The sequence below is a fragment of the Leucopleurus acutus genome (genome assembly GCF_964270905.1).
Source record: "Leucopleurus acutus genome assembly, chromosome: 8".
Lineage (NCBI taxonomy): Eukaryota > Metazoa > Chordata > Mammalia > Artiodactyla > Delphinidae > Leucopleurus > Leucopleurus acutus.
The window spans coordinates 105,026,805-105,039,363 of NC_139151.1; the positions used below are offsets into that span (position 1 = coordinate 105,026,805).

Sequence of the window (12,559 nt, forward strand, 5' to 3'; positions counted from 1 at the left end):
AGGTCAACTGTATTTCAATAAAGTGGTTAAAAAAAAAAAAAAGACAACGTGGATACTTCCATGCTCTTAAACCAGACCCTTCTGGGACCCTGCTGCCCCCATGAAGCCCTCCCATGCTGGTGGAGAATAAAGGTCTTTCTCCAGCTGCCACTCTCACAACAGCCCCTGGTCATGGTCAATACCGCCACCTTCAGGCATAGAGTCCTACTTAATGTATACTCTTCAATACTTTGGGTTTTCCCAATACTGAAATTAGAAATCTGAGGAGATCGTTTTGTGAATATCCCCTGCACTTTTAAATGCTTTCAGAATGTGTGTATTTAATGGAAATTTGTTACCTTAATGGCCTCAAACCGTTCCATGTCATGATGTAAATTGTTGCAGCAATTATTACAATTGCACTTGTTGCAAAAGTCCCCGCTTGCAAAGCAATCACAGTACCTGTGAATAAAACAACACAGTGTGTCAAAGGCACCGCTGCGAGTAGTTAAAAACAAGCGTGCACACACCTACAGGGAGAGAGCCGGTCACACGCCAAGTCAACACAACTTTTAGTTACGCGATTCTCCTCTTTATGTGAAAATTAGATCCACTGGGATGATGCTTTCCAGTGACCAACACAGGAGAGAGAGACTCGTTAAAAACCATTGGTTTCATAAAATAGGCATGTGCAGAGTAAACAATTTCCTGGACAACGTCCGCTGGCGTCCACTGTCTCCGGCCCCTAATGCCCGCCGCCCTTCTCCCAGGAACACTGTAAGCTGGTGAGCAAAGAGCCACTTTCCCATCAACCATCCCAACCCGGCTGAAAGTGAGTTCACCTCTCGGCCAGACCTCGCCTACGAGAAAAGAACGAAGGGACCTAGAGGTGGACCCTGGCCCAGGCTTTGCGTCACTTTCATTCCATGTCAGTGGTGGAGAAAGGAGGCATGACTGGGTCAGAAACACGGGTGTGACGCGACTGCTGTCACACTGTGATAATACATATCGTCCACGAGCAGAGTCCACAGGACAGCGTGCTGAGCAGGCCCTGTTCCAGCACCTGCCCCTGGGATCCTGGAGTCAGACGGGCAGTGCCGGCAGTTCAAGGGCAGTGCCGAGCACCTTCTCTGCTGCGTTTCCCTTGTAGACCTCTCAGCGCTTATGACTGTGAACCGCTTTACATGCTCTCGTAGGAGCCTGCTCTTGTGCTGTGCGACAGAGGCCCTAACAGGCCTGAGGTTTACACCTTTTCAGTACGGGCGGGGGCAAGACACTTTCCTCAACTCCTGTAAAAATTCACGTAAGACATCCTGCTTGTAACCTGCGCCCTCGAGAGCCTTCGGGAGGCTCATCAGCCACCCCACGGCCTCAGCCTGTGACTAGAGAAGACCCACAGCGTTCTCTTCCGAGAGCGTGATTCATTGAAAAGAGCTTCAAATGCGGGTCTAACATCAGCTCTGCTACTGGCTCCCCATGTTATCTGATCCAGGTTATCAGTCAGCGTCTGGAGGCAGGAAGCCCTGGCACCTGACCTCCCGGGCTCGCAGGGATGCTGAGGGAAGGCCTGGCGTGCTTCCCACATAGCGGGTGCCTCTGAACGAATGCAGGAGGGCCTCTGCGTCTGGCTATATGGTGGACTAGATGTTTGCAGAAACCTTCCTGTTACAGAGTTCCTGAACACAATTCTTTTAACATTACTATTATTTTTTTAACATTTATTATTTTAATATTTTTAAATAATGTGTCAAAATGCATGTCAAACCAAGAGGAGAGTAAAGGAGGTTGTCAGATGTGAAAAGATAAGGAACTGTGAAGCCAGACAGGTGAGTTCTGTAGCTGCCAAGTGTTGTCCTGGGCCCTCTGCAGGTCCTAGGGATCAAATGGGCCACTCCTGCAGGAGACAGGAGACAAAGTCTGAGCTACAGAAGGTGGGAGTTGGACCAAAAAATCCCATATAAAGTGTGAATCCTTGAAAGGCCACCTCCCCACAAAGCTACTTCACAGAAGGAGAGCGTGGAGACACAGCACTGTCTGCGCCACAGGCAGAGAGCAAGGGGAAAATGTGAGAGTTTTTCCTGACCACTAGGATGGACAGAGGGAGCGGAGACGATTACAGAAGATTCGGAGGCTGGAAAACAGGGGAGAGAGTTAACGGACAGCAGATTCAAGAACTCTGAAACCTGAGCTAGCAAGAGAGAGTGGAGAAGCAGCTCTGAAGGCACGAATGGGCGGCAGGTACCAGGCTGCTCTGAAGTGGGGTGAAGGTGGCTGAAATTCTATTTAGGAGGTAGGGGGTCCCCAGGCTCCTTCCCTTCCAGTACCTGGCTGCTCCTCCACCCCCATGGCAAGAGACTGCAATTACTCTCTGGGGTAAGGCAACTGAGGACTGGGGTATTCGAAAGAACAAAGGGGGGAGGTGAATCTGAGAGCCCCAGGTTTTTCCACTCAGCCCTTAGAATTCTAGCAGAGACTGGAAAGGCCTTCTCTGAGGACCCACTAGCCCAAGAGAAAATATAGAGAGTCTGACGTTGAGAGTCCCCGATAAGTGGCTTGGCAAGACCACCCTACGGAGGAGCCACAGGGAGCAACCTCCCACCAACGCACCAAGAGCCCCCTCCCTTCGCCTGGCTCTGAACCATGAGCAGAGTGGCAGGCAAAGGTCTGCAGGCATCTTGGGGACTCATCCAATATGAAAGACAGAGGCCTAAAGAAACAGACTCTGAAGGGAAAAGAAAAGGGGGGGGGACAAGGGGGTATCAATAGCCTTGGAAAGATTAAGAAAAGTTATTGTATCCAGGAAACAAGAACACAATGCTAAAAAACACTCAGAGTACAAAAAATACATTATGTAAAATGAAAAAGTAATCACAGGGATGAAAAACTTAACAGAAGATAAGAAAACAGAACACACGTACAAAAAAGTAGAAAACAACAGGAGAAAGAAGAATGTAGAGGAGCATCAGAGGGTCCAACACTTATGTAAAAAATAAGGGTTCCAGAAAGACAGAATTTTAAGAATAAAGGGGAGAAAGTAAGTCAAGAACATTTCCCAGCGCTAAGGGGCATGGGTTCCCAGAGCGAAAGGGACTGCCAAATGGCCAGAACAAGACACCCCTCACCAAATTTCAGAGCACGGGGCACAAAGAGAAGCTCCCACAAGGTTCTAGAAAGAATAAAATAGGTTTCATACAAAGGGCAAGAAAAAAGTTCATAGCAATACTGGAATCTAGAAGAAAATGCAGCAAAGCCTTCAAAAATTTAAAGGAAAATTCCACTAGTTGAAGGTGGAAATCCCATTGTCCATCCAAAATGATCATGTCAGTGAGAGGACAGACTACGACATCTTTAGACACATACGGTCTGAAAACATTCTCTCCCATCACTCTTGCTCGGGAAGCTACTGGAGGACATGCTGCACCAAATGATGCAGTGAATCAAATGAGGAAGATAATGGAATCCAGGAGCCAGGGGCTCAAACCTGAGGAAGAAGCAAAGGGAACCCTGGGCCTGATGCTGGAGGGAGGGTCCAAGAGAACTGTGCAGCAGGCCTGGAAACCAACCACCCAAGAGCAGGGCGGTGACGGCTGCAGGAAAGGCTTCCTCCAGACCAATTCACTGAGTACCTAGTGTGTTGGAGCACGTTGAGAGAACAGTTACACAAGCGGAGGAGAGTTGAGGGTTAAGTCAGTGTTAGGTACATTAGAAAACTGCGTATTGACTCAAGGGAAAAGGTAAAGAAGTGCAGGAAGAAAATTAATCAAGGCTCAGCAGTGAGTAGTGTTTTCATAGTCATAAAAAGTAAATACTACTGATCCAACCAAGTACATCTGATGTCTGGGAACAGGACATGTGTGTGTTGGGAGGGGGGTTACGTGTGAGTAGCAAGAGGGAAGAGAGCTAAATCCACATCTTTCATGGCACAAATACAAGAGATCACGCCCAAACTGAAAAGCCAAGAAGTAGCAACACAAGCACGTTATTTAGATTTATGGAGGCAGATATTAAAAGATTTGGTTAAGGGCTAAAAGTTCTTGGGGATCAGAAAATAAGGAACAACTGTCAGGGAACTACATTTTTTTGTCATAAGCCTTGTATAACTATTTGGCTCTTTATGTGCATGTGAGCTGGATAAAAATAATAACTAAATGAAAAGTCAGAAAGGATAAACTGGAAGATAAAGAAATTAGATCCAGATTCAGCATAAAAAGACAAAAAAGTTAAAAATATGGAAGAGAGATTAAAAGAAATGGTCGCTAGTTAGAGGGGCTCACGTATGTCTGATTAGCATTACAGAAGGACAGAAAAGAGAAAATGGAAGACAGGTATATTTGGAGTGAGGATATCTCTGAGTTTTCCGGAACTGTTGAAAGTTGTGGATCCTCAGATTTCAGAAACCTAATGAACCCCAAAAGGCAAATAAAAAGAAAAATTGAAGACAAAATTGTAAAAAGACCAGAAGACAAGACATTACCTAGACTAACCACTCACTTCATGTTAGAAATAGTGGAAAACAGTAGAATAATACCTTCGAAGCACTGAGAGAAAAACTGACAATCTAGAATTTTATACCTAGTCAAACTACGCTTACTCACCAAGGTCCAAGCTAGGCATATTTCTTTTCTTGCACCCACACCTTGCTGGGTGCTTTTATTTATTAACTCTGTCCCCTCTACTTTTTAAAACTTTATGTTGAAGATTTGTAGCTGTGTATCACCGAACACTCATTTTCTTCTTCCCCAAACATCAAGAAAGGGTTTCTACGCTTGCTGCGTACCCTTCCTCATCTCCTATTCTTTCTAACCTACTGCGCTCGGACCGTCTTCTCCATCCCCCTAACTCTCAAACAACCTCCTTAACCAGAAAGGCAAGGACTTCTTCACTGCATTTACCTCTCAGCAGCGTGTGACACTATTATGCTCCAGAACCACATTCCCCACTTCCTATCAGACATTTCCACCCTATCAGACATTTCCACCTCCAACTCAGCGTGTCCACACCTTAACTCCTGACCTTCACCTTCAGCCCTCACTGTGCTCACTCTGTAGTCTCTCTCTGCATTCATGGTGTCCATCCACCCAGTAACATGACCCCTGAGTCATTTCTGACGATTACCTTTCTCTCTTTACTCACATCCAAGGGGTTAACCAAGTCTACTGATTCTGGCTCAGAAATGTCTTTGCTAATTTTATTCTTGATACAAGTAAATCACATTTGTTGTAGTTTTTAAAAATGTAAATAAGCAAAAAGGAAAAATTACAATCACCCAGAATCCCACTCCCTAGAGATGATCATTTGGCAAATATATTTCAGAGTTTTTCTGTAAAACTGTACATATTAAAATAAATACATGTTGTTTGGTTACATATAATATATAAAAAACAGATCGTATTCTATACACTGTTTCAATGTGCTTTTATTATGTAACAATGTCAGTAATCAATGTGACAGTTCGTTTTCATTACTTATCAATATAATGTTATGAGTGTTAATATTACATATAAATAGATTTACATGCCATTTTAATGACTGAACAATACCCCATTCTACAGTGGCATCATAATTTAGTTAATAATTCCCCTTATACTGAACATTCAGATTATCTTATATATTTTGGAATAATGAACAGCACTACACAAGTGGCACTGGCCTCCTTCCTGTTCCGAGAACCGTGTACCCTCTCTCTCTTGCCACAGGGCCTTGGCACCTGCTGCTTCCTCTGCCTAGAACACTCTTATCAACCCACTTTCAATCTACCTCTGCCCCCTCATCCAACACCCCTCTTGTCCTCTGGGAAGCTTTCCTGGCTGTCATACCTGGCCAGCTCCCCCCACCGCCCTCTGCCCATTGCTGCTCCTTTCCACCATGACCTCCACGTGTGTGATTGTTTTATTCATGTCTGTCTCCCCCACTAGACTGTGACTGCTGAGAGGGCAGGGACCATAACTCTCTTGCTCATTTCTGTCTTCCCTATTCCTGAAATCACAGGCATTCAAAAATACTTTGTGGAATGAATAAATGACGAGTGGAAAAAATGCTACAATGCGTATGTTTGAAATGTCTCTTAAATCTGTGGATTTTTTCTTTGTTGCTACCATCTCTGCCCTAGTTCAGGTCATCATCATCTTTTGTCTATACTGTTGTGATAGCCTCTTAACTTTCAACTTCCTCCACTTTGCCGTTAGGGCTAATTTCCTAAAACATATATCAGGCAAAAAGAAGCAAAGAAAAAGCGGTAATCAGAAAACACAAAAGTGGTATTGTGTATTTCTGGTGGGAATGTAAAATGGTGCAGTCACTGTGAAAACCCGTAAGGTGTTTCCTGAAAAAGTTAAACAGACTTACCATATAATCTAGCAATGCCACTTCTAGGTATACACCCAAAAGAAATGAAAGCAGGGGCTCAAGCAGATACTTGCACACCCATGTTCATAGGCAGCATTATTCACAACAGTCAAAAGGCAGAAACAACCCAAGTGTCCATCAACAGATGAATGGATAAACACGCGTGGTCTGTACATACAGTGGAATATTATTCAGCCTGAAAAAAAATAAAGTACTGATACACGCTACAACATGGGTGAACCCTGAAAACATCATGTCAGTGAAAGAAGCCAGACTCAAAAGGACAAATATTGTATGAAACCACTTACATGAGGTGCCTGGAATATGAAAACTAAGAGACAGAAAGTACAGCAGAGGTTACCAGGGGTTGGGGCAAGGGGGTAACGGAAAGCTACTTGATGTGTGCAGAGTTTCCATGTGGGATGATGGTGATGGTTGCACAGCATCGTGACTGTAATTATGTCACTGAATTATACATTTAAAAATGGTTAAAATGGTAAATTTCATGTTTTGCATATTTCACCACGATTTTAAAAAGCAAAAGGTGCAGAGAGCATGCGTGAAATGCTGCCATTTTACTGGGGAAAGAAAAGAACTTCAATAAATAAACTTTAAGACTTCAGAGGGAGACGCAAGAGGGAGGAGATATGGGGACATATGTATATGTATAGCTGATTCACTTCATTATAAAGCAGAAACTAACACACCCTTGTAAAGCATTTACACTCCAATAAAGATGTTAAAAAAAAAAGCCTTCAAAAAAAGGTGGTACAAATAATTCCACGTATACCAATAATAAGACAAAGAATGCAAATGGATTTTTAAAGTCTGTTAAAACATGGATTACTAGATTTGCTTTTTAAAAAGCCAACTATATTTAGATTACAGGAGACACACCTAAAACATAACTACCACACAGAAAGTATGAACATAAAGGGATGTTATGAGCACAACCTGCTAATACTAACCAAAGAAAATGTGGTATAGCAACATTAATATGAAACCAAAAAAAAAAACCCAAATATAAAGCAAAAAGCAATAGGTTACAGAGATATATTTAACAGTCATTGGAATAATTCACAAAAAAGATATAACAATCATGAATTTGTATAACCCTTCACTATAGCCTCAAAATATACAAACCAAAATGGAATTATTCAGAGAACTCGTGAGTCCTACTTTGCCCAAACCTTTTCAGAGGCTAGAGAAAAAGAAGAGGGTCCAGTGGGCATGGGCAAGACTGCTAATGCATTTTCTGAGGCAATTCAGCACTAAGACAAAAACCACAGAAAATATGAGAAAGGAAAAGTACAGCTCTATCTCACTCATGAAAGATGCAAAGATCCCCAGCAACATATTGAAAACTAAACCTTGCAGTACATACAAAAGACAACATTAGCACATCATGACCAAACTGGGTTCAATCCCTGGTCTACAAGGGTGGATGGCCATTAGAAAATGTTGTAATAGATCAAACTGTAAGATTAAAAGAGGAAAACAATCTGATCATTTCAATGAATGCAGGCAAAAAGGCTTTGATAAAATCACCACTCATTTATAATAAGAATTTAAAAAGAAAACCTCTTAGGAAACCAGGCATAGAAGGACACTTCCTTAGCTCGAAGTGGGCATGTGGCAGAGAAGGACCCACCCTCCCCTCACTCTGCCCCTTGCCAGCAACTCTGGTTGAGCATGTGGTCAACTCCGCTCAATTTCCACTCCGCTTCCCAGCTTCCTACCCGGTATGGTCTGACCACATGACTACGTTCTGGCCAAAGGGATACGAGTGCAAGTGACTGTGGCAGTTTCTGGTTACGCCTTGGAAGGTAAGGAGTGTGCCTTCGCCCTCCTCTTCTTCTTCCCCAGTGGGTGGAATGCAAACGTGAGGGTGGCAGCTGGGGCAGCCTTCTTAGCCCACAGAACCGAACCACTCACCTGAGGATGGCAGAGCAGCTGATAAAGGAGGTGGAGACACTGATACTGATCAGCTGCCCCAGAGCCCTGAAATGGTTGTCATTTAGAGTCTTTGAAATAGTGTCTAAGCATGTCTTCTACCTACTACAGAGCATCTCTCAAAAACCTCCAGCAAATATCTTATTTCGGGCAGGGTAAGGGAATTTTAGAAGTGTTTCTAATAAAATCAGGAGCAAGGCGATGCCAGCACCAGCACTTCCCTTCATCACCGCGCTGAGGTCCGAGCTAAGACTACAAGGCAAGGAAAAGGATGAGATAGGAAAGATACCATGGTCCTTCTCTGCAGGCAAGATGACTGTTTAAATGCAAAGGTGGAGGAAATTCACAGGTGACTCGCTACAACTAAGAAGCGGGATCCACGCAAGGAGCAGGATTAAGAACCCAGAACCACACCCACATGTGTACTTCAGACCTCGACAGCTGACAGGGAACACACTGCAGTTCGTGGGGGACCATATTACGGTTCTGCAAGAAGTGGTGCTAGAAAATTAATTGTACCTGTGGAAAAAAAAATTAGATTCCTACCTAATGCCCTCAGAAAAATCCATTTCAGGTGCAATAAGGCCTCAATGACAAAAAGCAAACCTTTAAAACTTTTAGAAATAGTCTAATGACACATCTGTGTAACCTTGGGATATGGACAGATTTCTTAAACAGGGCACAAAAAGGCAATAATAATAAAGACATGTAAAAAAACTAATAAAGACACGTGATAATTTTGACTACATTAAATTTAAAACTTCTGTTCATCAAAAGTCACTGCTCACCTTCAGCCATACGTATTGAGGGCCCAGGAGACATCGACCTCTCGCTAGACACTGGTGACACAGTCGTAAATAAGACACAGTCCTCCTTGTCATAAGACTTACGGTCGTGCTCTCTCTTGGGGTTAGAATGAGGGTCAGACAGGGTCGAAAACCCACGTCTAGGGCCGGGATATACACCTTGGCCCCCAGCCAAACTTCCACTCCCTTCTACTACTTATGTGGGCTTCCCCTCCACGCAGAATTGCTGTCCTCTCCTAGTAGGCTCAGACTGGTCTGCTCCTGTTGGTAACAGCGATAGTGGCAGCCACAAGAAGAGAGCTGGAAAAGCATCACCCTCTCTGGTCTCAGGCTCCCCCGCTTGGTGGGTCAGTCAAGACAGAGGTAAGGGTTCCAAGTCTTCAGTGGAAGAAAATCTGACTGCCTGCAGCTTGATGAATGAGAGTGGATGGTGGTCTTTCAGGGCATGCCTCGTTCCTGTGAGTTTACGCTCTGTCACCGTGCCATCTGCAGTCTAGGTATTCTCGTACAAGGTATTCGTGCTGTCCCCCTTCTTCAGTCTACTCTCACCATTGCCCAGGAAACCACATCTACAGCCATCACTTGAGGTTTGGTGGCCCCTCTCTTGGCTGTGAAATACCAAGGGAGCACCATCTGTTAAAGATGCTGTCCTTGAGGTACAGACTGTTTCAGTGCTGGCAGGCTGGCAACATTCCAGCACTCTGTGGGTAATCTTACTCTGTCACTTAACGAGAAGGTGATAATACTGTCAAGAAAATACCTGCGATACCCCGTGGTACAGTCACTTCTCACAAGCACATTGTATCCTAGAATTAGCTGTAGTGTTTGAAAAGATTTGAGATGACATATATTCGAAACTCACTCTTCATTCATTGGCACCCTGACAAATCCCCAGCTAGGAACACTTGGAAACATTGGAATAAATATTTGAAACGCTTTAGATGCATATTTGAGCTGGTAAAAAAAATTAAAGAAATGCCTCAGAGACCAAAAAATGAAAGAGAAGCAAACACTCAGCGGGGTAAGCTACAGCTGAAGCCTGCAGCTATCTTAGGGCTCCGCTGATCCCAACAACCAAAGGCTTTGGTTTTAACTGTTACAGGGAGGAAGAGCGGGGGACGACAACAACCATAATAATGGCAAACAGAACATCTACAATATGCCAGGCATTGCTCTAAGTGCTCTATACACTCACACATGTGTTTACATATATTTAATATATTTACATACATTAATGCTCAAGGCACGGGATCAGCTCCAAGATCTACACATAAAGCTGGAACTGTACAAGGTCTGTACCCAGTGGAAGAATGAACTAGGAAAAATGCCCTGCAAAAGAAAGGGCAAGAAAAATGCATGTGTGCCTTGGCTTGAGAGGAGGGGGTTCACTTGGGTTTGAGACCTGAATTCATATCAACTGTGTGGCCTAAAAAAAAAGTCTTAGCCAAAAATTTTAGGTTGTCCAAATTGAAAGGGCCACCAAGTCCCAAGTAGAAACAAACTCAGACTTTCTCTGAAGAAATGTACTCTCAAGCCAACCTCAAAGAATTCCCACATATAAAGTTCCAGTGATTATAATTCTCTCTCTCTCTCTCTCTCTCTCTCTCTCTCTCTCTCTCACACACACACACACACAGAAAATCACAAAATACATGAGGTAACAAGCCATAATGAGTGAAAGATCAAGAGAAGAAACAAACACCAGAATCAGATAAGCAGAAACTTTAATATTAGAATTATAAGCTATAGAATATAAATTAAGTATTTATTATTCTAAAATATAAAAGAAGGGATCAAAAGTATAAGTAAGGAACAAGAGACTATAAAAAAATGACCATCCAGATGTGACCTTCTACTCCACAGAATTCTGGTTAATTCATTCTAGTTAATTAATTAATTCAATTAACCTGAGGCAGAGGCAAAGGCCATTTGAAGAAGCAATATTGGAGACTACTCAATCTATGATTAAAATCTTGATTTAGATTTGATTAGGGTGAAAAATTAGATAGTATAACTTCTCCCAACAAGTCCCACCCAGTATCTCAGCAAAAATTGAGTTGGAATGGAAGATGCTTAGAAAATTGAGTTTGGATTTCTTTAAAGTCGATACATGAAAGGGCTAATTAAAACTGCCATGGAAAAACCCTATACTCATAACATAAAGCCAATTCCTTCCTTCAGCGTGCTCGTGAAAGAGAAGAGCCCTTTCTCCACTCCACTGCAGAGGGTTCCTTATCACTCTATGAAATTATTGTCCAAAGGTTCAGAGTTTAACACATGTCACTGCCTGTATCAAAAAACATCCTGATACAAAAGTGGGTTACAAATCAGTGTTTTAATAACCTAATCATGATGCAGTAAATCAATGTTTAAAATGCATAAAAATTATTAAGAAAATCATTTCCCACAGTGATGGAAAGGTAGACATGAACTACTTATAAAATCTTAAAATCAATTTTTAATAATCGATAAATTTTCAATAAAATAATCACAAAACATTTATCTACCTTTTAATTAAGTTTACATCAACACCATTTTAATTATACAGATTAACTTTATCATTTAAAAATAATTCTCAGCTTCTTTTGGCTAATGGAACAACAACAACAAAAGGTTGGAGCACATGATTTCAGGTTTCTAGCATAATCAGCAAAGGCACGACAAAGGGCGGCTCTAGCAAAGGGGGTGAGTGCAGAGTGGGCCCCTCCTCTCCCACAGCAAGAAGGCAATAGATAACCTTTCCAGACGTGGAAGCAAACTTCAGAAAGCCTGAAAACAGAAGTCACTAAAATGGTAGCTTCTAGGGAGGAGTCCAGAGAGTGGGGAGAGGTGGAGCAGGGTACTAGGACTTTCCATCATAATCAGATACAGTCACTGATTTTTACCCACGTGTGTGTATCACTTTGATTTCTAAAAAATACAATAATGTGTTTTTCTCTTTATTAATGGCCAATTAGTAGTAATCATTCTTAACCTTTATCCAGGAGAGACTCCCAAATAAAGTAGGACAAATGCACTCCAAGAAAATTAGATTCCATTGCCTTGAACGTGGCTTAGCTGCGGGGAGTAAAGAGCTAAAGGAAGCCAGTGGTGATGCTTGCTAGCGAAGCAGTGAAGCCTGCTAGCGAAGCAGGCAACGGTGAACCCACCCCTGACTCGCTCCAGTGCGAGTGCCTGTGGCACACTGAGAGACAGAGTGGTGTTGCCGCCAGCACCAGTTCACGGGTCTCTCCAAGAAGCTCCGCGGGGGTACATTTGCCCATTCCTTGGCCTTTCCAAAAGCAGTATTTCCAGAGATAATTGGTTTCTCAGTGACAGACTGATAACAACCAAACCGCGATGCACTGCTCAGAATGCTGTGTGTTAATTTATGGTGGAAATAACAACCCCTCCGGTGCCCATAACGTTTGCAGTCTCTACCCAGGGCCCCCTGCTCCTCGGGATGGAGCTACTGAGGAAGCTAAACGGCGGCGCTG

At 43.1% G+C, this 12,559-nt stretch overlaps 1 protein-coding gene across 1 annotated transcript in view; it reads right to left on the reverse strand.

The window, feature by feature from the left end:
- The window catches only part of TESMIN (testis expressed metallothionein like protein), a gene marked incomplete at both ends in the record, with an annotated part of 36,753 nt that overhangs the window by 7,063 nt on the left and 17,131 nt on the right, over window positions 1–12,559 (reverse strand). The window contains one exon of the mRNA XM_082845040.1: window positions 339–441. Coding sequence (XP_082701166.1) covers window positions 339–441 — 103 coding nt within the window. The remainder of the gene's footprint in view (window positions 1–338; window positions 442–12,559) is intronic.